Source organism: Bubalus bubalis, chromosome 5 (genome assembly GCF_019923935.1).
Source record: "Bubalus bubalis isolate 160015118507 breed Murrah chromosome 5, NDDB_SH_1, whole genome shotgun sequence".
NCBI classification, from domain to species: domain Eukaryota; kingdom Metazoa; phylum Chordata; class Mammalia; order Artiodactyla; family Bovidae; genus Bubalus; species Bubalus bubalis.
The window spans coordinates 23,080,518-23,107,838 of record NC_059161.1 but is presented as its reverse complement, the minus strand read 5'-3'; the positions used below and the strand labels follow the sequence as shown (position 1 = coordinate 23,107,838).

Below are 27,321 nucleotides of genomic sequence, written 5' to 3'. Positions count from 1 at the left end.
CTGGAGAATTCCCATGGACAGAGGAGCCTGGGGGGCTAGAGTCCATAGGGTTGCAAAGAGTCAGATACAAGTGAGAGACTAAGCATAGCACAGCACATCCCTTTCAGAACCTGATACAGAGCTAGAGAAATACATACAGACTGATGTATGTTCTAGCCCTAGATTCTAATAAAGCAGCAACCATGCAACACCGGGGAAGATGGGAGATGACTCTCAATATCTTAGTGTTAAGAGCAACATTGAGCTCTAGGGAATAAGACAGAAGTAGAATTGCAGCATCAGATAATGGAAGATAAGTTCTTTAGGTCATTCCCCAATCTCCGAAATGTTTTATTTTAAAGAATTTTTAGGGACAAGACTGCTTCATTGTTAATTAGTCTAGCCATCTAGAATATTTCTTACAGATAACTGAATTTTCCTGTGAATTTTCAGCGCTGGCTTATTTTCCAGCCGTGGATAGGATAAATGTTGTGCTTGGGGCACCAGAAGAATAAGAATAAGAAGTTTGGCAGCATCTAGTTTCTGAAGCAACAGACTCTGCAGTGACCTTTCTCCTGTGTCATAGTTGAAATGCCAAGTGAGAGGCTCTGATAACAATTTTAAGGGGGAGACAGGGAGGGTTTCCCCAGTGGCTCAGTGGTAAAGAATCCACCTGCCAACACAGGAGACATAAGTTCGATCCCTGGGTCAGGAAGAATCCCCTGGAGAAGAAAATGGCTACTGACTCCAGTATTCTTGCCTGGGAAATCCCATGGATAGAGGAACTGGCGGGCAGCAGTCCATGGGGTTGCAAAAGAGTCAGATGTGACTTAGCAACTAAACAGCAGCAACAAAGGAGATGCTAAGTTGCTTCAGTCGTGTCCGACTCTGTGCGACCCCATAAACGGCAGCCCACCAGGTTCCCCCATCCCTGGGATTCTCCAGGCAAGAACACTGGAGTGGGTTGCCATTTCCTTCTCCAATGAATGAAAGCGAAAAGTGAAAGAGAAGTCACTCAGTCGTGTCTGACTCTTCACAACCCCATGGACTGTAGCCCACCAGGCTCCTCCATCCATGGGATTTTCCAGGCAAGAGTACTGGAGTGGGTTGCCATTGCCTTCTCCGAACAAAGGAGATAGGGAAGGATAATTAGCTATGCCAGTTGAGAACAAAGCGTTAGCTTGGTGATCATCTTGTCCACGTCTCTCACATTGGAGATAGGGAGGTACTGGCTGGCTATGCAGTGGTTTACCATCTCCAACAATGGTCTCCTTGAGTGATCTTTTTGAGAAGTGTAAAGAAAGTTTCAAGTAAAAAAGAACTGGTTGAAGTAAAAAGTCTCAGAAAAAGATGGGACTCTCAGTAGCTGAAAGTTAGCTACTTTCCAGCTAATTTTTACTTTTGATAAGACCATGGCTATCTTTCTGTGCCTACTCCATGTTTTTTTCCCATTTGTAAAGGAGGGAGTTCTTATCTTCTAAGTGGCGAGCTATTTGAGAAGGATAAAAGTAGTGTGACATGTGCCTTGAGAGCCCACTGGAAATAATGGCTCGTACATATATGTGCTTGTGCCTAGGTTTGTTTCAATAGACCAGGAGTGGCCACAGCAATTTTCATTTTCTTGACATCTGATGGCCTGGTACCTGGGAAACGTCAGCGGCCAACAGTGACCCTTTACCTGACCGATGTCAGTGGAAACAACCACTCTCTTGGTGAGTCTGACAGTTATCCCTTTAGGGCCACCAGAGGACAATCCAGTTTTGACCCAGGATTCAGCTCGATGTCTGTCTCTGATATTCTTTGAGACCTTGTTACATAATATAGCTATGGAGAAGATAAAATGAACACTAGGTATGGAAACTTGATGCTACACGAATGGCTTAAAATATTATGCAATCCCCTTGTTTCTCTTCAGGAACCTATGAACTGTCATGCCAGCATAACCCGCTGGTTATCAACATAACTCATCACTCAAACGTCCTCTTCCACCATGCCACATCAGTGCTGCTGAATTTCTCAACCCCATTGGTGGGCATCTCGGCGGTGGCTCTAAGGACACCCTCCGACATAAGTCCTTCAGCTCCCAACAGCTGCATCATCCCAGAGCACAAGGGGCAAAATCATCAGGGACAAAGGTATAAGGTCCCCTTACTTGCTTTTCCCTTTCTTTTTCAACAACTGCTATCGTTTTCATACATACTATTGTATATAAAGTAGGTGTTTGTTTGCCAACTAAAAATGGGTCTCAGTTCAGTTCAGTCACTCAGTTGTGTCCGACTCTTTGCGACCCCATGAATCGCAGCATGCCAGGCTTCCCTGTCCATCACCAACTCCCAGAGTTCACTCAAATTCATGTCCATCAAATCGGTAATGCCATCCAGCCATCTCATCCTTTGTCTTCCCCTTCTCAGCCTGCCCCCAATCCCTCCCTGCATCAGAGTCTTTTCCAATGAGTCAGCTCTTCGCATCAGGTAGCCAAAGTATTGGAGTTTCAGCTTTAGCATCAGTCCTTCCAATGAACACCCAGGACTGATCTCCTTTAGAATGGACTGGTTGGATCTCCTTGCAGTCCAAGGAACTCTCAAAAGTCTTCTCCAACACCACAGTTCGAAAGCATCAATTCTTCTGCGCTCAGCTTTCCTCACAGTCCAATTCACACACCCATACATGACCACTGGAAAAAACAATAGCCTTGACTAGATCGACCTTTGTTGGTTAAGTAATGTCTTTACTTTTGAATATGCTATCTAGGTTGGTCATAACTTTCCTTCCAAGGAGTGTCTTTTAATTTCATGGCTGTAGTCACCAACTGCAGTGATTTTGGAGCCCCAAAAAATAAAGTCTGACACTGTTTCCTCATCTATTTCCCATGAAGTGATGGGACCAGATGCCATGATCTTAGTTTTCTGAATGTTGAGCTTTAAGCCAACTTTTCACTCGCATCTTTCACTTTCATCAAGAGGCTTTTTAGTTCTTCTTCACGTTCTGCCATAAGGGTAGTGTCATCTGCATATCTGAGGTTATTGAGATTTCTCCCGGCAATCTTGATTCCAGCTTGTGCTTCTTCCAGCCCAGCATTTCTCATGATGTACTCTGCATAGAAGTTAAATAAACAGGGTGACAATATACAGCCTTGACGTACTCCTTTTCCTATTTGGAACCAGTCTGTTGTTCCATGTCCAGTTCTAACTGTTGCTTCCTGACCTGCATACAGATTTCTCAAGAGGCAGGTCAGGTGGTCTGGTATTCCCATCTCTTTCAGAATTTTCCATAGTTTACTATGATCCACAAAGTCAAAGGCCTTGGCATAGTCAATAAAGCAGAAATAGATGTTTTTCTAGAACTCTCTTGCTTTTTCCATGATGCAGTGGATGTTGGCAATTTGATCTCTGGTTCCTCTGCTTTTTCTAAAACCATCTTGAATATCTGGAAGTTCATGGTTCACATATTGCTGAAGCCTGGCTTGGAGAATTTTCAGCACTACTTTACTAGCATGTGAGATGAGTGCAATTGTGCAGTAGTTTGAGCATTCTTTGGCATTGCCTTTCTTTGGGATTGGAATGAAAACTGACCTTTTCCAGTCCTGTGGCCACTGCTGAATTTTCCAAATTTGCTGGCATACTGAGTGCAGCACTTTCACAGCATCATCTTTCAGGATTTGAAATAGCTCAACTGGAATTCCATCACCTCCACTAGCTTTGTTCGTAGTGATGCTTTCTAAGGCCCACTTGACTTCACATTCCAAAATGTCTGGTCTAGGTGAATGATCACAGCATCGTGATTATCTTGGTGATGAAGATCTTTTTTGTATAGTTCTTCTGTGTATTCTTGCCACCTCTTCTTAATATCTTCTGTGTCTGTTAGGTCCATACCATTTCTATCCTTTATCGACCCCATCTTTGCATGAAATGTTCCCTTGGTATCTCTAAATTTCTTGAAGAGATCTCTAGTCTTTCCCATTCTGTTGTTTTCCTCTATTTCTTTGCATTGATCGCTGAGGAAGGCTTTCTTATCTCTTCTTGCTCTTCTTTGGAACTCTGCATTCAGATGCTTATATCTTTCCTTTTCTCCTTTGCTTTTCGCGTCTCTTCTTTTCACAGCTATTTGTAAGGCCTCCACAGACAGCCATTTTGCTTTTTTGCATTTCTTTTCCATGGGGATGGTCTTGATCCCTGTCTCCTCTACAATGTCACGAACCTCTGTCCATAGTCATCAGGCACTCTATCTATCAGATCTAGTCCCTTAAATCTATTTCTCACTTCCACTGTATAATCATAAGGGATTTGATTTAGGTCATAATGTCTAGTGGTTTTCCCTACTTTCTTCAATTTAATTCTGAGTTTGGCAATAAGGAGTTCATGATCTGAGCCACAGTCAGCTCCCACTCTTGTTTTTGCTGACTATATAGAGCTTCTCCATCTTTGGCTGCAAAGAATATAATCAATCTGATTTCGGTGTTGACCATCTGGTGATGTCCATATGTAGAGTTTTCTCTTATGTTTTTGGAAGAGGGTTTTGCTATGCCCAGTGCGTTCTCTTGGCAAAACTCTATTAGCCTCTGCCCTGCTACATTCCAATCTAAGAACTACTAAAAAAGACATAAGAACCAAGCAAAGAACAATTCATAGAAGGCACATTTGCATTTTATATTTTGCTCTTCTTTCCTTCACTGAGAATAATTTTTATGTAAATATTTATCATCTTTACTAGGTCTTAAAATCTCTTGTACATATAAAACCACTGCCTTCAAATCAACGTTGCTATGTAAACTGCCAAATTTCCCTGCCAAAAACTCAATGTTCCCTAGGTGATGTATATTTTTCCACTTGTTCCCACCTGGACAGTGTATATAGTGAGTTTAACAATTAGTCTCTAAGGCGTGCTATGTAATCAATTAGACTTACATATGGTAGTCAGGTGGAGAAGGCAATGGCACCCCACTCCAGTACTCTTGCCTGGAAAATCCCATGGACAGAGGAGCCTGGTAAGCTGCAGTCCATGGGGTGGCTAAGAGTCGGACACGGCTGAGCGACTTCACTTTCACTTTTCCCTTTCACGCATTGGAGAAGGAAATGGCAACCCACTCCAGTGTTCTTGCCTGTAGAATCCCAGGGATGGGGGAGCCTGGTGGGCTGCCATCTCTGGGGTCGCAGAGAGTCGGACACGACTGAAGCGACTTAGCAGCAGCAGCAGCATGGAAGTCAGGACTATATGAGCTACGTGTGCCCTTCTGTAGACATCTGTGTCTGTCACCACGTAGATAGTGTTTCCTGGACTCTCAGCCACAGCTAGTAAGGAACATTGGTGTGGCCAAGGTTGGCCCTGATGAGGCAAGGAGCAAGTCAGACACAGTAATCTGTGCTGCACTTGTGCTGAATTCATTCTCTGAAAGGTCTAATCAGTTAAGTAGGACTACAGGTAACAGAGTTTGTTTCCTCAAGGAGTGAAGTGCCAGGCAATCAGGATCCTAGTCACAAAAGCTGGGGTTGTAGACAGTGCTCCGTCATCAAGGAGGGACTCTGATACCACCATGCCCAACCTAGGTATCCCAGAAATCCAATCTTGATTAGGAGGTAGATGATACTAATATAGTATTTTAGTTATCTTTTGCTCTGTAGCAAATTATATTAATACCAACATTTAGTGGCTTATCACAGTTTCTGTTGGTAAGAAATCTGGATGCAACTCAGCTAGGTGCCTCTGGCTTAGTGTCCCTTATGAGGTTGCCATTAGCTCTTGGACAAGGCTGCCGTAACCTAGGCTCAAGTGGAGCCTTGCAGAATTCACTTCCAAGCTCACTCATGTGGCTATTGGCAAGCCTTGGGAGATCTGTGGCCAAATTCATTCGCATAGGTGCTGGTGTGGGCACAGTCACATAAGCATTGCTCAGTTCCTTGCCACATGTTCAGTTCAGTTCAGTCGCTCAGTCATGTCCAACTCTTTGCGACCCCATGAATCGCAGCACGTCAGGCCTCCCTGTCCATCACCAACTCCCGGAATTCACTGAGACTCACATCCATCGAGTCAGTGATGCCATCCAGCCGTCTCATCCTCTGTCGTCCCCTTCTCCTCCTGCCCCCAATGCCTCCCAGCATCAGAGTCTTTTCCAGTGAGTCAACTCTTCACATGAGGTGGCCAAAGTACTGGAGTTTCAGCTTTAGCATCTTTCCTTCCAAAGAAATCCCAGGGCTGATCTCCTTCAGAATGGACTGGTTGGATCTCCTTGCAGTCCAAGGGACTCTCAAGAGTCTTCTCCAACACCACAGTTCAAAAGCATCAATTCTTCGGTGCTCAGCCTTCTTCACAGTCCAACTCTCACATCCATACATGACCACAGGAAAAACCATAGCCTTGACTAGATGGACCTTTGTTGGCAAAGTAATGTCTCTGCTTTTCAATATGCTCTCTAGGTTGGTCATAACGTTCCTTCCAAGGAGTGAGCATCTTTTAATTTCATGGCTGCAATCACCATCTGCAGTGATTTTGGAGCCCCAAAAAATAAAGTCTGACACTGTTTCCACTGTTTCCTCATCTATTTCCCATGAAGTGATGGGACCAGATGCCATGATCTTCATTTTCTGAATGTTGAGCTTTAAGCCAACTTTTTCACTCTCCACTTTCACTTTCATCAAGAGGCTTTTTAGTTCCTCTTCACTCTCTGCCATAAGGGTGGTGTCATCTGCATTTCTGAGGTTATTGAGATTTCTCCCGGCAATCTTGATTCCAGCTTGTGCTTCTTCCAGCCCAGCGTTTCTCAGGATGTACTCTGCATATAAGTTAAATAAGCAGGGTGACAATATACAGTCTTGAAGTACTCCTTTTCCTATTTGGAACCAGTCTATTGTTCCATGTCCAGTTCTAACTGTTGCTTCCTGACCTGCATACAAATTTCTCAAGAGGCAGATCAGGTGGTCTGGTATTCCCATCCTTGCCACATGAGCATCTCCATAAGCTGCCTGCATGTCTTTATGACATGACGGCTAATAATCCAAAAACATAAAGAGAGCCAGAAAGGGTGAGTACATGAGAATCTGCCCCAAAGGGAAGCCAGTTTTTTTATAACATAATGTTGGAATTGACAACCCATTACTTCTGGCATATTCTATTCATCAGAAATGAGTCAATTAGTCCTGCCCATACTCAAGAGGAAGGACGAGCATCAGGGCACAAATTATTAGCGGTCATTTACCACATGCAGTGATAGTAGTTTATGTTAATTGAGTATTAACTATGTGCCAGACATTGTTGTAAGTGCTAGGAAGGAATGGGGTCTCGGTAATGGACATTGCAACATTAGCTAGTTCATCTGTGACTTTTACGTCTCCTGAGTGAGCAAACATCTTCAAATATTAATGCAAGAATGTAGACTGTTAAAATAACATTGTTTACTAGAATGATTGCCTCTCTCTCATGTGTTTTCCAATTATTTTCTTTACTGGCTCTACCTCTGGCCTCAAGCCATACAGAATTTCTTTCAGGTCCCTGGAACATGTGTTCTTGATGAGCTCCATGTCTTTGCACATAATGTTCCTACTTTCTTGAATGCTGTCCAGTACTTCTTCACTTCAACTCACACTTGACCATCAGGATTCACCTTCTTCTATGAAGTTTTGGCAAGCCCCCTCCTTGTTTCCATAGGACATTGCACACAACCCACACTCTACAAAAGCAGCTCTGTCATTGGGTGGTAGCTTATTTATTTTCTTGTTCTTTCCCACTCTGAACTCCCTACAGTAGGTATTCTGCTCAGTATCGCTCAATACCTAGCAGAGGCCCTGAAGTATCAGAGATGTCAGAAACTGTACATCGCATGACGGCTACAGATCTTACCTCTAAATCCTCCATGGGACAGAACTGAACAAGCAAACCAAAAAAGAGGTCACGACCTCTCTAGGCCCAACGGACAAGAATTCCCTTACACCATCACAGCTGTGAAATTTTGACAAAGAAGATGATTAATTATGATCACTGCTGCTAATTCTTTGCTTATTTTCATTTGGCACTGTGGGAAAACAAGTTTTCTTACATGCATGCGTGCAAACCAGTAGAAATAGGATATGATTCTCCAGTTTACACAGAATGTATCTGGAATGCATAAGCATTTCCAAACCACATCTGACTGACAGGAGCCATGCAAATTGGCTTTTCCTTCTCAGCCAGCAAATCAGTGCAATATAGTTAATTTTGATATATAGGGGACCTAATAGATCCCACGTATTTTCTTTGTGGACAGATTTAAAGTCTGAACCCCTATATATTCTCAAAGGATGGAAGTCTTTTAGCATCTTTGTATCAATCACAGTTGTAAATGTAGATAGACCATAATATGAAAGCCTCAAATTCTGGGCATAGTAAGAGGGATTCCTGGCTACCTCCTTCTTACCCCTTATGACCTGAATTCCATTAATACTAAAACGGGCAAGGGAGAGCTGACAGATGCCTGGCAGTAGAAGATGTGTTATCCATTTTGTATTTAACCATTAGTAACCAATGGCCTGACTTCCTACATCAATGCACCTCTGTTTATTTTTTTGAAATAGACTCTATTTCTTAGAGCAGTTTTGGATTCACAGCAAAACTGACTGGAAAGTACAGAGATTTCGCATAAACCCCACCACCCCCCCGACACACACACAGTCACAGTCTCCCCCAACTGTCACACCTTCATCAGATGCACAATTAATGAACCTACAGGGACACATGATCATCACCCAGAGTCCACAGTTTACATTAGGTTCATTCTTGGTTTTGCATGTTCTATAGGTTTGAACAAATACTTAATGACATGTATCTGTTACAGTGTCATAGAGTAGTTTCACGACCCTGAAAATGCTCTGTGCTCTGCCTTACAATACTGCATCTTTAAACCAGTGTGACTGGCCCACAGAATCTCAGCTGAGCTTCCAGTAAACCTAAGCCTGGCTTCCCGGTGACATTCATGATGCTTACTTTGGACTCTTTGGCTTTTATCTCTCTCTTCATCTTGTTTCCCATTTTGCCATGATGGATACCCAGTTTATGACCCTTTGGGCTTAGTCTTTTGATAACGGATCCTTAGTCTTGAAAACCAAGTTTAGTGTTCCTGGATTCGGTCTCCTCATGCCCACATGTGGTCAGTCGTGTCTGACTCTTTGCGATCCCATGGACTGTAGCTCGCCAGGCTTCTCTTTCCATGGAATTTTCCAGGCAAGAATACGGGAGTGGGTTGACATTTCCTCCTCCAGGGAATCTTCCCAACCCGGGGAAAGAACCCATGTCTCCTGTGTCTCCTGCATTGGCAGGTGGATTGTTTACCACTGCACCACCTGGGAAGCCCCACCAGTGCCCAGTAACAGTTTCCTGCATTTTTTACTCTCTATTTCTTGCTCTAGCCACCTTTGGGAAAGGCCTTGCATAACCTTCCACAGTATCCCAGGAGTTGGAGTCTCAGGCAGATTCCCAGCCATCCCAGGGTTGTGTCGATAGCTTTGGAAAGTGAGAACCATCTTTTTGATTAATACAGTGGGGTTTTGAATGTTTCCAAAATAGAATCCATGCGCTAACAGGTTAATTTTCCTAAATGAGTAGATTAGCTCACAGATAATCAAGACTCATATAATCTACCTTGGAAATTCACAAGGTCAAGTCTAGCAGAATTTGCTAATAGACAAGAATTTCTCATGGGCATGTGTTTTTCCTGCAACAAGATTCTGTTCTTTCAGTCACATGAACACAATTAAAATACAAGTCGCAACTTCTCTGACCCTGCCTGATGGTATAGCCATTAAATGCCCCAGTGTTGAGTCTTCTGAAGTTGAAGAACAGTATCTCCTTTTCCAGGGTTTGGGCTGATAGCAATGGTTGAAACTTCTGATCACCCGTTTCTTTTCAGCATTTATACTTTCTTTTTATTGATTTTTTTCCTACCTACCTGCCTTATAAAAGGTTGAGAATATAACCTCCCAAACAATTGTGCTTCTTTCAATTTATCCTTATATTTCAAACAGTTCTGGCTTTTTATAATTTGTGTTACATAATTAGGTGTAGAAGTACTTGTGACTGTTTTATCTTTATTGGGATCATACCTCTTGCCAACCCTTTTGCCCCTTTAAAAGGATTTGGCTTTGTATTACACTTTGTCTGGAATTAAAATTTCCATCCATGCTTTCTCTTTGTTTGTATTTGTTTGATAAATATTTGCCTTTCTTTTATTTTAAACCTTTCTCTATCTTCACTGCCAATGAGTCCAGGGCTTATTGCTTCATTGCACTGTTTACAAAGACAGTAGGATTTCATTGTGTAAAACTACTCCAAGCTTTTATTCTGAAATTTCATCTCATGTTCCCTAAGCCCATAATATTCTTTAGGATTCTGTAGCATCTTTACCTTTGGGATGTTTATCTCCCAGCACTCAGTGGCCTTTGTCAATGGTTCTCCCTTCCCCTCACTCACTCCTACCTCACTCCACCAAGACCCTTATACTTTCTGACTGGAAATCGTCAAATGAGTAAAGAAAGAGTACTGCTGAAAACTGATGGATAGAGGACAGATCTGTGACCCCTGAAAAGTAGTGCCCAGTTTCCTGATCTTTACAGGGGCCAGGGAATGAAGAAAGACTGACTCGTTTCTTTTCTTTTAGTATAGCTCTATTCTTTATTTGCTTTGTGCTTTTTTTATTTTTTTTTCAGAAAATAAACAACAACAACAGAAATCACATTTTGGCTTCCAGTGATGTTTCTCAATTCAATTCCAATACATTTTGAAATCGGGGCGGGGGGATCCTCAGAGTCCAGCTATCCACCTTGGTTTTTGGTGTTAATCAGAGTTTTCCTATGTTTCTGTATTGTTGATATTTAAGTGGGAAGCAGGGAGAAACTACCTCTGAGGATTCTTGTGAGACTGCTTAAGAATGATCTATGTGGAGTTTGTAACCCATTCAAGCACCAGGTGGGACCAGTTCCACACCATTTCCCATCCTTATCTTTTTTTACCACCCTCCTTTTACAAAATGTGACAGTTATCCATCAGTTTACTGTTTCTCAGCTCTAAAGTCACCCTCATCACCCTAACTTGTAGTACTAAGAATAGGATTCTGTTTACTGACCGGCACAGCGTTAACTCTTGTCAACAGAGAGTTCTGGAGACACGCTGCAGGAGGAAGGGGCTTCTCTTCCTGTTTCGGATATGCCATCTTCTCTCTGGCTGCTGTGACAGGCTCACCAGTGATGTGCAGGACACCTGTGGTTAAGGACGGCGGCCTTTGTGTTCCAGGTGGCTCTTCACCACAGTAGTTAGAGGTGGTAGCTTAGTAATTGTGATCCCACAGCGTGTCATTGGTTATCAGCATCCCATTTCCCACCGAGAAGTAGCTGAGCACTGTACTCAAGCGCACAGGCACAACCAAACCGATTCCCTCCATCTATGTGACTCTGTCTTCTACCATCATTTCCAGTTCCATTCTGTGTCAGTTGGTCAAGCAGGACACCATAATTAGAATGGAGAAGATTAATATAAGTAACTAGTAACAGAAAAGGAACTCTTAAGGGGTAAGGAGAACACTTTGGTAGTTAATTTTAGAGAAGAATGGTGGGTCAAGGGGGCAACCATTACTTTTAGGGATGGGGGGATGCCTTTGATGTTCCAGATTAAGATTTTCCTGGCTTGAATTCTAAGACCAATTTTCTTCTTTATTTCCTTTTTTAATTGAAGGATAATTGCTTTACAGAATTTTGTTGTTTTCTGCCAAACATCAACATGTATCAGCCACAGGTATACATATGTCCCCTCCTCTTGAATCTCCCTCGCCATCCCACCCCTCTAGGTTGTTACAGAGCCCCAGTTTGAGTTCCCTGAGTCGTACAGCAAATTCCCATTGACTATCTATCTGACTGACTACTTACATGGTAATGTAAGTTTTCATGTTACTCTCTCCATACCTCTTACCCTCTCCTTCCTCCCCCCACATCCCATGTCCATAAGTCTGTTCTCTATGTCTGTGTCTCCACAGCCGCCCTACAAACAATTTCATCAGTACCATCTTTCTAGATTCCATATATATGTGTTAGTATACGATATTAGTTTTTCTCTTTCTGACTTACTTACTCTATAATAGGCTCTAGGTTCATCCACCTCATTAGAACTGACTCAAATGCATTCCTCTTTATGGCTGAGTAATATTCCATTGTGGGCTTCCCCGGTAGCTCAGCTGGTAAAGAATCCAACTACAACGCAGGAGACTCCGGTTCAATTTCTGGGTCGAAAAGATCCCCTGGAGATGGGATAGGCTACCATCATGGGTTTCCCTGGTGGGAAAGAATCAGACAGTAAAGAATCCACCTGCAATGTGGTCAGCCTGGGCTCTATCCCTGGGTTGAGAAGATCCCCTGGAGGAGGGCATGGCAACCCACTCCAGTACTCTTGCCTAGAGAATCTGTATAGACAAAGGAGCCTGGTGGGCTACGTTTCATGGGGTCACAAACAGTCAGACACAACTGAGTTAGTGACTAAGCACAGCACACAACATTCCACTGTATATATGTAGCACAATTTCTTTATCCACTCATCTGTCGGTGGACATCTAGGTTCCTTCTTGTTCTCAGTTCTAGCTATTGTAAATAGTGCTGCAATGAACATGAGGGTACATGTGTCTTTTTCAATTTTGGTTTCTTCAGGGTATATGCCTAGTAGTGGGATTTCTGGGTCACATGGTGGTTTTCTTCCTGGTTTTTTAAGGAGTCTCCATATTGTCTTCCATAGTGGCTGTATCAATTGACAGTCCCACCAACAGTGCAAAAGGGTTCCCTTTTCTCTACACCTTCTCCAGCATTTATTTATTGTTTGTAGACTTTTTGGAGTCTACATGGCACCCCACTCCAGTACTCTTGCCTGGAAAATCCCATGAACAGAGGAGCCTGGAAGGCTGCAGTCCATGGCGTCACTGAGGGTCAGACACGACCGAGCGACTTCACTTTCACTTTTCACTTTCATGCATTGGAGAAGGAAATGGCAACCCACTCCAGTGTTCTTGCCTGGAGAATCCCAGGGGCAGGGGAGCCTGGTGGGCTGCTGTCTATGGGGTCGCACAGAATCGGACATGACTGAAGTGACTTAGCAGCAGCAGACTTTTTGATAATGACCATTCTGACTGGTATGAGATGGTATCTTATTGTAGTTTTGATTTGCTTTTCTCTAATAATGAACAATGTTGAGCATCTTTTCATTTGTTTGTTAGCCATCTTTTCAATGGCTAAGACCAGTTTTCAATATAACTTCTAAGTAGACTGAACTAACTGGACATTTATATTTTCTCTTTTTAATGTTTTGAACTTATTTTAAGTCCAAGGCAAACATAAGGTAAAAATATCACTTTAACTTATTCAGTATAAGTGCACATTCTGATTGAGATGGAAAACAAGTAATAGATACTCATAAATATTAAACTGTAGTGGGTTCTGAGGTTTACCTTAAACTGTAGCTTATTAAAACCAAGTATTCTACTATAAAACTGAATAAGACATTTATCTTTTAAAACAAATATCCATGTGGAAACCAGAGTTATTTCTTCTCTTTCTCTCTTGTTCTCACTTTCATTCTTTTTCACTCACTATATATAATCATGTTTGATCCTTTTTATCATTATGGATAATTGAGAGCAAAATTGTGTAACAATTTAGGTCTAAAACAGTGAATGTTTATGTATGTGTGTGTGTGTGTGTATACATTGTATTTATATTGCTGTGTTTTATTTCACATAGAAGAAAGCCTTCTGAAAAATTTAATGTAGAGTGATTTGTAAAACTAATTATTCTATATGGTGTGTGTGTGTGTGTCTGTATAGAGAAAGGGGCAGACTATATTTTAATATAGAAATATTCAAAAGATGTTTATTAAGTGCCTACAATATGCCAGGAATCATTTTTCAGTTGAGGAAACTGAGACTCAGTGTGTACAAATTCATTTTATTTGAAATTAGCCAAACTAAGACTAGAATCAAATTAATTTGTTTTTCTGTAAAGAAAGTTTCCATTTTCTGAATGAAAAACTATTTTATAAATATACTCCTGTCTATTATTACCCAGGAAATCCTACCCTCTCCCTCAAACCATATCAAGATTAGGATAACAAGAGGTTAACTGGCATAATTAAAGAACACCTGTATTTTAGATATATTTATGCAAATGGCATATTTCTTTTGTGGAATACATGAAATTAAATATAGATGTGGGCACCAAGTAATGCAGGTGAGCTTGTGACATTTGATGGAGTAGGTGATAAATGATGGAACTGTAAAGATACTTTGGGGGCTTCCCTGGTTAAGAATTCACCTGCCAGTATAGAGAATACCAGTCAGACCCCTGCTCCAGGAAGATCCCACATGCCTCAGGGCAACTAAACCCATGCACCACAACTACCGAGCCCATGCTCCAGAGCGCAAGAGCTGCAGCTGCAGAAGCCCGAGTGCCCTAGAGCTTGTGCTCTGCAGCAAAAGAACCCATTGCAATGGGAAGCCTGGTCACCAAGACCAGAGAGTAACCCCCTCTCGCCGCAACTAGAGAAAACACCAAGTATGAAGCAGTCAAAACCCAGCACAGCCAAAGATAAACAAAGCAAATAAATCTTAAAAAAAAAAAATACTTTGAACTTTGGGAAAATTCAGAAAATGAATTATCTGGAGTGGAGCAATTTTATGGGCAGAATCCAGAGGATTTGGGGTCATTAGAAAAAGAGATTTTGACCCAGGTCCTATGGGGTCCTTGTTGTTTTTGTTCAGTCACTCAGTAGTGTCCAACTCTTTGCAACCCCATGGACTGCAGCACAGGCTTCCATGACCTTCACCATCTCCCAGAGCTTGCTCAAATTCATGTCCATAAAGTCAGTGATGCCATCCAACCATCTCATCCTCTGTCAATCCCTTCTCCTGCCTTCAATCTTTCCCAGCATCGGGGTCTTTTCTAATGAATCAGTTCTTCGCATCAGGTGGCCAAAGTATTAGAGCTTCAGCTTCAGCATGTTGTCCTAGCCCAGGCAAAAAGAATCTCAGTCCCCAGGGAAGAGAAAATCAGAGAAAAAAAATATTCCCTTCTCTTGGAAACCAGAAGTACAGATAAGCCAGAAAGAACTACAACTTAAAGCCAGGTTTCTGTGTGTATTCGTTTTCTATTGCCATGCAGCAATACTGCTATGTACTGAGCAGCTTAAACCAACACACATTTACACTCCCACAGTTTCTGAGACTCAAGATTCTAGGCCAGATTTGCAGCAACATAGATGACCTAGGGATTGTCATACTGAGTGAAGCTGGTCAGACAGAGAAGGAGAAATACCGTATGACATCCCTTATATGTGGAATTGAAAAAGAAATGATACAAGTGAACTTACTTACAAAACAGAAAGAGATTCACAGACTTAGAGAATGAATTTATAGTTGCTGAGTGGAAGGGATAGTTAGGGAGTTTGGAACAGATGTGTACACACTGCTATATTTAAAATGGATAACCAGCAAGGACCTACTGTATAGCACATGGGACTCTACTCCATGTTATGTGGCAGCCTGGCTGGGACAGAAGTTTGGGGGAGAATGGATACATGTATATGAATGACTGGGTCCCTTCTCTGTTCATCTGAAACTATTACAACATTGTTAATCAGCTGTCAGTCAGTTAGTGCAGTCACTCAGTTGTGTCCAACTCTTTGCGACCCCATGAACTGCAGCACGCCAGGCCTCCCTGTCCATCACCAACTCCCAAAGTTTACTCAAACTCACGTCCATAGAGTCAGTGATGCCATCCAGCCATCTCATCCTCTGTCATGCCTTTTTCCTCCTGCCCTAAATTCCTCCCAGCATCAGAGTCTTTTCCAATGAGTCAACTCTTCGCGTGAGGTGGCCAAAGTACTAGAGTTTCAGCTTTAGTATCATTCCTTCCAAAGAACACCCAAGGCTGATCTCCTTTAGAATAATCAGCTGTACCCAAATATAAAATAAGTTTAAAATAATAATAATTTTAAAAAGATTCTAGGCCAGGCTCAACTGGATCCTCTATAAGGCTATAAGGGGGTGTCAGCCAGGTTGGGTCATTTGAAAGCTCCTGTGGGGAAAGTCAGTTTCTAAGCTCACACAGTTGTTGACATTTGGTCCCAGAAGGCTGCCCGACTGAGGGCTCCATTTCCTACTGGCTGTTGCACAGGTCCTGTCCTTAGTTCCTTACCCTATAGCCCTCTCCACTGGGCAGCTCACACATGGCAGCTTGTTTCTTTAAAGCCGGCAAAGGGAGAGTTTCGCAGCAAGAGTACCTTTCAGTCTTAGGTTATGTATAATGATCAGAAGGGACATTGTCACCTTTGCCATATTCATTAGTTAGAAGTAAGTCATTGGTCCCACCTGCACTCAGGTTGAGGGAATTACACAAGATTGTGGATTCCAACAAGCTGGAATCACATGTGCCAAAATGCGTTAGCCTGGACTAGCTGGCTGTGTGTTTAGACCTTGGAGTTACAAGGACCTCACTCCTTGGAGTTACAAGGAGCCACACACGGTACTGACGTAGTTTTAACTTACAGGACAGCGTGGCTCACAAGGACGTGCGAGGAATTTGCATGCAGAAATAAATCAGAAGGAAAGAACAACGATTCTGAAAGGATGGTCTTTCTTTGTAGGAATTCCCCAGTTCTTGGCAGGTGGATTATCTAGGCAGCCTTTTACCAGAGGATGTCCTCTTTATGCTCCAGTATCTAGATACTTCACATCCATTTCATGACTGATCCATTTTTACCTTTTATTCCCGAGTTCATTTTCCTTTTGTCTAAGCCTGAGCCACCTGCTCAATAGCTCAGCTGGAATTAATAGTATTCATTAAAGTGAAAAATAATCAGTAATATTAATTGGGTTTCCTAGAAAGTCATAAAATTATTAAGAATCTTTAAAAATGGGATTATTATTAAAATAACCTGCATTCTGACTCCTCATAATATAGGAGAATTGAGAGTTAATTGTTTTTAGCAATTTGGGTCCAGTAAAATGTAGTTATATGTGTGTAAATGTATTTGTGTATATTTTACTATACACAAAGCAGTCTTTTGGAAAACATTAATGTTCACTGAATTATATAGCTACATTTTGAAGCGAGAAGCGACTTAACTTTTTAAATGGCAACCCACTTCAGTGTTCTTGCCTGGAGAATCCCAGGGGCAGGAGAGCCTGGTGGGCTGATGTCTATGGGGTCACACAGAGTCAGACATGACTGAACTGACTTAGCAGCAGCAACTTTTTAAATGATAGTGCCTTTCAAAAGGGTATTATTTTTTAAGTAAAAAAACAAATATTTTTGTAAAGAGCAGTGTCATCCTCAGATTTTCTCCTCTTTCTTTCCTTTTTTTCTTATCTGCATAAATCTTCATTTTCCTATTTGCTTAAAGCAAACTGAACATGAACACATAAAGTTTAAGTCAAGAGAAAATAATGAACACACATTGTACTCTTGTACCATTCTATATTCAAGGTAACAACTTTTAAGCAGATTTTATCTTCTGCATTAAAAACATTTCCTATTAGTCTGTTCTTGTGGAAATCAGTTGGAGTTCAGCCCCAACTTCTGTGTACTTGACATAAATATGCCTTAACATACTTCCCATACTTTGTTAATCATGCTTGTGTAAAGAAAAGAATCAGATAATTAAAAAGTGAGTCATCAAAGAATAGTGTGTAGCTGGTTTGGTTTCAAATGCCTCGGGATGCACAGAGACTTGCCAATTAGTGTGCATGACTCATGCGGTCAGCAGCAGTCCTTCCAGTGAATATTCAGGGTTGATTTCCTTTAGAATTGACTGGTTTGAACTTCTTACAGTCCAAGGGACTCTCAAGAGTCTTTTCCAGCACCACAATTAAAAAAACATTAGTTCTTCAGCACTCAGCCTTCTTTACAGTCCAACTCTCCATCCATACATTACTGCTGAAAAAATTATAACTTTGACTATATGGACCTTTGTTGGCAAAGTGATGTCTCTGTTTTTTAATACATTGCCTAGATTTATCAAAACTTTTCTTCCAAGGATCAAGCATCTTTTAATTTCATGACTGCAGTCATCATCCACAGTGATTTTGGAGCCCAGGAAAATAAAATCTGTCTTTGCTTCCACTTTTTTCCCTTCTATTTGCCATAAAATGATTGGACTGAATGCCATGATCTTAGTTTTTAATGGTGAGTTTCACGCCAGCTTTTCACTTTCCTCCTCAAGATGCTTTTAAGTTCCTCTTCACTTTCTGCCTTTAGAGTGGTATCATCTGCATATCTGAGGTTGTTCATATTTCTCCCAGCAATCTTGATTCCAGCTTGTGATTCATCCAGCCTGACATTTTGCATGATGTACTCTGCAAATAAATAAGCAGGTGAAAATATGCAGGCTTGTACTCCTTTCCCAATTTTGAACCAGTCAGTTGTTTCATGCCTGGTTCTAATTATTGCTTCTTGACCTGCATACAGATTTCTCAGGAGACACATAAGGTAGTCTGGTACAAAGAGCCAATTCATTGGAAAAGACTGATGCTGGGAAAGATTGAAGACAAAAGGAGAAGGGGGCAGCAGAAGATGAGAGAATTAGATAGCATCACCCACTCAATGGACATGAATTTGAGCAAACTCTGGGGGCTAGTGGAAGACAGAGGAGCCTGGCATGCTGCAGTCCCTGGGGTTGCAAAGCATCAGATATGACTTAGTGACTGAACAGCAACAACAAATACTAGTTCAGTCACCTTTGTTGTCTCTGTGAAGCTTCTGTTCTTCAGATCCTGTCTCCTGAAGCAGAGACTGCAACAATAAATAATCAAAAGAGAAAAACCAACAATCAACTACCACCAAATCACCTATAACATTCCACTTGCAGTTTGTGAACCTCGGTAACATGCAGGGTTAAAGCTGCCTCAGGGTATCTCCCTCAGCTGCATCACGTCTTCAGATCCCTTTCCATGACATCCCTGTACTGTGACACAAAAGATGTCTTTAGCCTTAGAAAGCAAATCCTGAAAGTGTAGATCTGCTGACAGTGAAGATAGGGCCTTCATCAGTAAGTCAAGTATAGAAGATTTCTGGGTCACCCTCCATCGTCCCTGGAGAATTTTCTGTAGATGTGGGATTTTGATTGGGGTGGGGGGAGGTTGGAGGGATGTGGTAGAAAGGAAAGCACTTTTTCCATAGAATTCACTTGACTTGAATAGTCCCCAGATAATTTCTGGGAGGAAATGGCTATGTTTTTCCATTTGGAAGATGTTGGGACTCGGGTGTGAAAAGGTGTCTTCTTGGCTGCAGCGTAGATTGGAGGTAGAGCTAGGGCTACATTATAAGGTCCTGAGCCCTCAAAACCCTGAGGGCTCTGAGTCCAGGGACATGCAGCCGGAGCACAGCTCAGCGCCTTGCACTGCATCCCTGGTATAACCAGTTTGTGATCCTATTCTTGGTAATAGGATCATTCCATCTCTATTATCCGTCATTCTGCTTCATGCTTCATTATTCCCTGGAACCCTCATTGCTACTGCTTTACCAGTTCCTATTGTACTTCAGTTATTTGAAGCTCAAATTTAAAATGCTGACTCTTTCCCTTCCTTCTCTGCCTGGATCGGGCTCCTATACCTTGCCAGGCCTTTTCTTCCCCTACTCAGTCCTATGTAAACCATTCCAATCACTTCCCTTCTGATAGCCTCACAAAGTAAAGGACTACTTCCTTTTTTTGTGCTAGGGGCTGCAGGTTAAAGCATCAATTTATCCTTTGGCTCTTCATCTTTTCTATTTAGCAGAGAGTTTCCTTCTAATGTTCCAGGATGATGGGAAGTGTCATCTCTTGCTGCTGGGAAAGGCACTATAGAAAATGAAATGTGTATTATATTTCTATTCATTTGATTATCTTCTTCCCCAAAGCAGCTTAGCAAATTAACATTGAATCTATTGTCTCTTCTTAAGCAGGAAAAGAATTATAACTGCTCACTTGTTCCCTAGATTTCTTGCTCAACTTCCTCTTCCCAGAATTATTTGTCCATAAAATAAGAGGGAAGCAGGAGAATCCACTGGCGAGGATTCTGGTTCTCCTGGCTGATGACAGAAGGTCTGGTGAACCCCAGATCTGCTTTGGGAGCTGTAGAGTCTTTTCAACTGTTTGCTGTCATGGGGTTATAGAGGAAAAATGGAAAGGTCACGGACATGGTCTCACTTAGGGGTTTATTGGGCTTCCCTGGTGGCTCAGAGGTTAAAGCGTCTGCCTCCAATGTGAGGAGCATGGCTAGACTATTCTAGAAAAAATCCTTTATTAAAATATTGTGTGGTCTGAGATGGTTCCTAGTGGGATACATTCTTAGAACCAGTTGGGTGGCAGCTTTCAGGTTTTGAGTTTCAGTGCTAGGGAGAGGCTCAGGCAACTTAGGACGACCTGAGGCTGGAGACTACTGCTAAAGATGGTTTAAAAACGATGACTTCAGGACACTAACTCCCAATGTCTTATCATAGTGTCTAAAACTCCATGGTTAGGAATTATTTTAAGTCCTGATAATCTCCAGCAGTCTCTTTAAAATAGTCAATAACCACCTAATAGAAGTAGAAATGTTTTAAGTCATTATCAGCTATTTATGTCAAAGATATTCTCTTATAGACCTTGCCAGTTGGAAATCAGACCAGAGCCCTGCTGAAATGCAACCTAGTGTAGGCATCTGGAAGTTTGGGGGAGTATGAGAAGCAGGAAAAGTGGTGCCAAAATGAGAAATTAGTTTAAAATATCACCTGCTTCCCAATTTTGCTCAGGGCTAGCCCTATGCTAATGGTATTATTGGCAGCTGATGGAGAAAGCACAGAAAATAAAACAAACCAATATTTCCAGGGTTCTGTTGTTTTGCCAGCCTGCCAAACAGGCTGTTGATAGATATGACCCTGCGTTCTGGTTGGAATGACTCTCAGGCCGTGTCTGGTTCTATGTAGCCATAACCGCAAGAGCAGCAGAAGCCTGGTGATTTGAATGGTAGTGAGCCTATTGTCCAGACCCCTGCCTCTCACATCTGGCCACATCATCTAGTCTCGCCACACAGTTTTAGGAAGTCTCTTTGCTCCTTTGGGCCTTCCTATCTCCATAAGCAAATGAGCCATTGATGTTGCAAGGCTTGGGAGTGCTAAGAAGAGCAACAGGACAGAAGGGAGTAATATTCCAAATCTGATGTCAACCCAGGACTGATAAATTCCTGAATTACAAGGCGATAGGAACAATGTGAGGCTTCTGTTGGGGAGTCGAGAAACTTTATAGGCAAAAGAAGCCAAGGGGAAGAGTCCTGGGCTGACATATGTTTTATGTTCTACTTCTATATATGAATCTGGGACTCATTCAAGGTTGTAGCTCGTGACTCCTTAAGACCTCAGTCAACACAAAGCTTGTATATTATAGCATGCAGAAGCCATATTACCCTTTCTTCGTGCCTTTTAGATACTGTTCTAGGATTGCCATATGTGAAAGCTCATGCGCATTACACTTTATTCACAGTACCATGCTGTTCCCTCACTTACCTCCACCTGTTTCACAATTCCTCAGCATTGGCTTATGAATATGTCTGGGGAAGTGTCACTCCTGAATTAATAGTTTAATTGAGGCCCAAGGATACTTTTATTATTTATTTTTTAACTGGAGGAATGCCCAAGGATAAGTGGTGGTGCAGTGGGAGTCAGCAGTGCGGTCATTTTGGGGTTCCATTGATCACTCTTCATTAGGAAACGTACCACGTGGAGATCGTTCCTGCCTTTGCAAGTGGGAAAAAAATATTTATATATATTTATTATATATATAGATATGTATTATATATATTATGTTTGTTGTTATTATTATCATTATTTCTGATGAGTGATTATGCTTCCCTGGTGCTGTTCTAGGGTGCACATTCTTTGCTGCTTAGCCAGAAATTGCTTTGACTCTTTTTTTGGTGTTTTACATATTTTATAACTACATTAAAATTGTCAGTTCTGAAACTTGGTGAGACGGCTTTGGAAAGGCAGTACATATTGGCTGTGTGATGGAAATCCGTTTTACTTTAGAAGAAAGTGAAAATGAAATTCGCTCAGTCATGTCTGACTCTATGACCCCCATGATCTCTAGCCTGCCAAGTTCCTCTGTCCATGGAATTCTCCAGGCCAGATGACTGGAGTGGGTAGCCATTCCCTTCTCCTGAGGATCTTTCCAACCCTGGGCTCACAACCAGGTCTCCCACATTGCAGGTGGATTCTTTACCGTCTGAGCCACCAGGGAAGAAGAGGGGGCCTTTGGATGGGACTTCTAGCATTACAGTCAGGCATGGCAAAAGTTGGGCCCAGAACTAGAAATGAACAAAGCAAATTACCCAGTACTGGGGCTACTGGAGTCCAGTCCTGAACTTATGAATAGGTCACATTCTAGGAAGAGATGGATGTCTCCTGACAGAGGTCTTTTCAGGGGCCAACTTTGGGTCAGAGACTTCAACTGAAGGGCAGGGAACACCTCTGCTTTCCCAGGATACAGGATGGAAGGAGAAGTCTACTTAGTCCAATATTAATTTCTTTGTCACGTGATGGAAGAATCAGAATTATTACTGAGACTCCTGTTTCTGTCGGATGAGATTCTTTAGAGGATAAAAAATTGAATCAATTTTCTCCTTGGTCCATATGTTCTTTCAGTAAAACCCTCAAAGTACTGGCTTTGTTCTGTTCAAGAAGGCCAATGGAAATGTACTTGACGTTTAGTCTGGTTCTTGTCCTACAGAGTGAAGATGGAACCAGTAGAGAGGAAGAGGTAGAATGGGAGCCAAAAAGGAGGCCATATCTTTTTGTATTTGTTTGGAAAAACAGCAAAGCTCTCTAAGAATGAATGTTATTATTATTATTTGGTTTTCCTATTGGTGGTGGGACGATTAATGAGGACTCCATCTCTTCCGGTCCATTCTACATTCTGTACATTCTTCGTCCATCTGCTGCCAAATCCAGAGCATACATTCCTTCTTAGCCCATAGCCTCTTATTTAAATAAGAATCAGTAAAACAGTGAAGGAATGCGGAGATACCTGATCCTCTTTTACTATTTAATCTTCAAAGAGTTGTTTCTACAGAAACCACTGGGATTGCTATTTGGTCAATGGTGACACTTCTTGGATAAATGAATTGCAATATTTTGTTTAACTTAACAACTTAAAGGTTGGGACATTAAGCAAAAAACTTACACTGGGCAAGGAAGATTGTGAGTAACTCTTTTTGGTTCTCTACCACATCCTCCCCATTCATGGGTTTTCTGTACTCCCACCCCAATACCACCATCACTTCATCTAGGATATTAAATACCATGTTAAAGCTGGAAGAGACCTTTAAGAGAACATAGTTAAACTTCATCATTTTATAAATTTGCAAACAAATTTATAAGGCCAGAGTGATTAAGAGACTTACCCAATGTGACAGAGCTAAGCAGGGACAAGCCAAGACCTGAACCCAAGTCACATGGGCCTTGATCTACTACTTTCCCCATCATATTAGGCTATTTCTCAAAAACTGTGGTACAGAAACCAGAATGTTTCTCCTAAACTAACCTGGATTCCAGGTATCAAATTGTATGCCTGAGAGAAGGTGGGACATTGACTTTAGAAAAGTTCACAAGCTGATGTCATCCTGATTTTGAATTTGAGCTAAAGCTTAATTTGATGTTTGTTTGTTATTATATTGGAGTCTGAGTATGGTAGGAAGTTCTGAAATAGCCCATCATTTCTGTTAGGGTGTTTCCTCATCTCTAAGTTGGGAAATTAAGGTTGAATTATCTTTAAGGTCACTTAAATTAAGGTCACTTGAATTATCCTCTAAGATCACTTTTAAAGGTCTTCTCTACTCTCCAGGAGTAACATGCAAGAAATGGGGTCTTTGGTGCATAATTTCTCATTAGCTCCTACATGGAAGAAATAAGGTTTCACTATTGATTCTGACTGACTCTAAATAGTGTCCCAGCCTCCTGAAATTCCTCATGGGTAGCTCAGACCCTCAAGCGAACCTTACGCCAAAGCTGTGAGGAAGCTGTGGACAGGACAGCCAGGATTTTGCCCATTCCTAAGGAACTACCCAGCTTTCCAGGTATGGCCCTTGGCTGGAAGTGAGGCCAGCTTCCCTCTAGTGGCCTCATGCAATGGAAAAATTTTTAATGTGCCTTATTTGGCATACCTTGGGAGAGAGCTCATGGCAGATTTGTTAGTGAGTCTGTCTGCTCTTTGCTGAGAATGATGTCTGCTTTCTGGTGTTAGCCATGCTCTTTCCTTACCAACCTTTGGAAGGTAGAAGAAGATTTGGGAAACTTGCCTCTAAGCCTATCATCAAATATTGATGTTGATGCTTTTCCATATCAGTTCAGTTCAGTTCAGTTGCTCAGTTGTGTCTGACTGTTTGCAACTCCATGGACTGCAGCACACCAGGCTTCCCTGTCCATCAGCAAACCCCAGAGCTTCATCAAACTCATGTCCATCAAGTTGGTGATGCCATCCAACCATCTCATCTTCTGTAATCCCCTTCTCCTCCTGCTCTCCATCTTTTCCAGCATCAGGGTCTTTTCCAATGAGTCAGTTCTTTGAATCAGGCAGCCAAAGTATTGGAATTTCAGCTTTAACAGCAGTCCTTCCAATGAATATTCAGGACTTCCATATAGGTTCTCTAAATTTGTTAGTCAGAATTTAAGAGACCCACACCTACTGAATTTTCTTCAGTTCTCAGTGGATCAAATATTGATGATGACTCTTCTTATAGGTTCTCTAAATTTGTTAGTCAGAATTAGAGACCCACACCTACTGAATTTTCTTTAGCTCTCAGTGGAAAGGAAATGGTGATTTTTGTCTAGGTTTTTAGAGTGTTACTTTGTGCTGTGTTCTGTCAGGTCTGGAAAGCATTGGTGATAACTTACTGGCATATCTCTTTTGCCTTTCCAAATCCTATTAATTTATTGAGGTCAAATCATATTCAATGATAAAATTTCTCTGGAACAGCCATGGATTTATAATTGGTACCACATGATTTAATTATTTTCTCTCTTTGACTATATTGAAAGCTTCTTCAGAATTAGGGAAATGTTTTATACTTTTGATCTGTCTTATGGCTCCCATGTGATAATTTGTGCTGAAAACATTAAAGCATAATGATGAAACAGTGGGACCAGTTTCTCCTTCTGGAATCAGTATTATTATTTTATAGTCTTGGGCTATGGAATTTGTTGACTTATCTTTCAGGTTACACATAGCCAAATCTTTGTGGTACTGAGTTTCACTCCTGATGAGCATCAAGAACTTTGAAATGTAAAATAAAATCACCACTGCGAGGATCCCACCACAGGCCTACAGAATCAAACTCTCCAGGGGGAAAAGCCTGGGTATCTATATTTTTTAAATGCTGCCTAAGTGAGTCAAAAACACAGTGATGGTTGACAATCTCTGCCTTGTGACAGATGAGGGCCATTCTTTTATGGAACTCCGCCAACAGAGATTTCCCAAGGCATCATTCGGAGGCCCAAACATAAAGGAAACACACACATCATTTTGGTAGGATGGTGCTAGAAGTGTGCCTGGATACCCACGAGTAGATTTTATGCAAGAGGATAGTCCAGGGACAACATACAGTTTGCAACAGAATTTCTCTATTGAAAGCGTTTTCTTAAACCCCTCAAATGCAATGACTTTGGGGAGTGAGAACCAGAAGAGAGAGCGAGAATAGAGGCATACTGGGGAAGTGGAGAGACAGAGAGCAAAGCTGGAAGGATGGGTAAGGGGACCATCTACATAGTATAATCTCTAAGGACCTATTGACTTAAAATTCCACCATGAAAAACTCATTCTTCAGTCTGCAAATGTTGTCTCCCATTAAAATGGAAATAGCTGTGAATCATATCTGACTGGGTATATCATACCCTTACCTGAGAACACACTGTGATGTGGTGTCAGGAAAGGTCTGGAAAAATGGGTGAAAGGGCAAGGTTGCCCAAGGAGGAAGCAGGCTTAACAGGGCATCTTGCAGACAAAGGCAGCTGGACAGAGACCGTTAATTTGACTTGCTATCACTTAAAAGTAAACTGCTAAAAACTAAGAACGACCATGAAATATATCCATCGTTTCTGCCCAACCACCCTGCTAAGGAACTTCTTGGCTCATCCTGGCCAATGATGTTAGCTCCTGAATGGAGAAGAAAGCAACAGGAGACCCACCTCATCTCCAGGGAGATGGCCTGGTGGTCTAAGCTGGCCTGGAGAGTGAGAGCTCTGCATTCCAGTTTGAGGGTTTTCCTGACTCTCTGTGTGGCCTTTAGCCAGACTCCAAACAGCTTTAGTTAAAAATACCTAACTTCCCATCTCTCGCATGGTAAGGCTTTGTTGCTGCCACTTTCATTGACATGTGTCCAAAGACCATAAGAAGAAAGCTTTTGAAAAGTTTGAAGTCTGATTATGTTTACTAGCAACATTATCATTATGACACTGGGGCTTAATGTAGTAGTAGCCAGAAAGAAGAATGTATCAGGAGCATGGGAAAATGGAGAATACAGTACTTCACTCAGAGAAGCAGTGTATTTGTAGTGGAAGAGAAATGCAAAAGGGGTTTTGGGGATAGGGTGCAAGGCAGACACGTCTACAATTGGTACCAGATGCCATCAGAAGCTAATGACCTGACAAACACCGTCCTCATAAAACAAATTTCTTAAAAAGGAAGCAAATGGAAATATAAGCTAGTGAAAGAATTTGCAGCAGCTGCCCTAAAACCATTTCTCACTTCATAAACAGGTCTGTGTTTGATGCTTTTTCTTTTTTTTATCTTGGTCTTATTTCATGCCACTTTCCCCCTCTTCTATGGTCCCCTGTCCTGTTCTGCCTCCCTTGCTGCCAGTGCTGATGGACTTCTCACACAGGTAGTCATAGCAACCATAGTTAATGGAACACCATCTTGATGGAAGGAGGCTCATTCAGAGTATTTGTTTTGTGTCTTATCTCAGCACATATTTGTCCTCAGTGATGACACTGAGGATGAATTGGATGGGATCACTGGAAAATAGCACGTGCTATTTCACATTAATTTCCTGGCAGTGAGATGACGTGAACCAGAACTGTTAATGACTCTCTGTTTTCTAGTCCTCTCTGCTTAACATACTGAAGAAATATTACATCTTGTGCATATCAAGGGCATGTAGTATCTATGGAACTTGGAGTTGTTTAGCATCACTAATGAGAGGTTCTCATCTCATTCCATGAAGGATGGTCAGGTTTCGGATTCCTTATGCCGCTAGGCTGAATGAAGGCTCAGAGACAAAGCTTTATTTCCTGTATTGCAGACCTAATTAGTAGTGTTGAATTTGAAGAATCCATCTCCCTCAACTCA

At 41.8% G+C, this 27,321-nt stretch overlaps 1 protein-coding gene across 1 annotated transcript in view; it reads left to right on the top strand.

The window, feature by feature from the left end:
• Positions 1–27,321, top strand: part of PAPPA2 (pappalysin 2) — a 333,922-nt gene that overhangs the window by 209,720 nt on the left and 96,881 nt on the right. The window contains exons 13-14 of the mRNA XM_025285589.2: positions 1,556–1,691; positions 1,895–2,114. Of these exons, the coding sequence (XP_025141374.2) occupies positions 1,556–1,691; positions 1,895–2,114 (356 nt within the window). The remainder of the gene's footprint in view (positions 1–1,555; positions 1,692–1,894; positions 2,115–27,321) is intronic.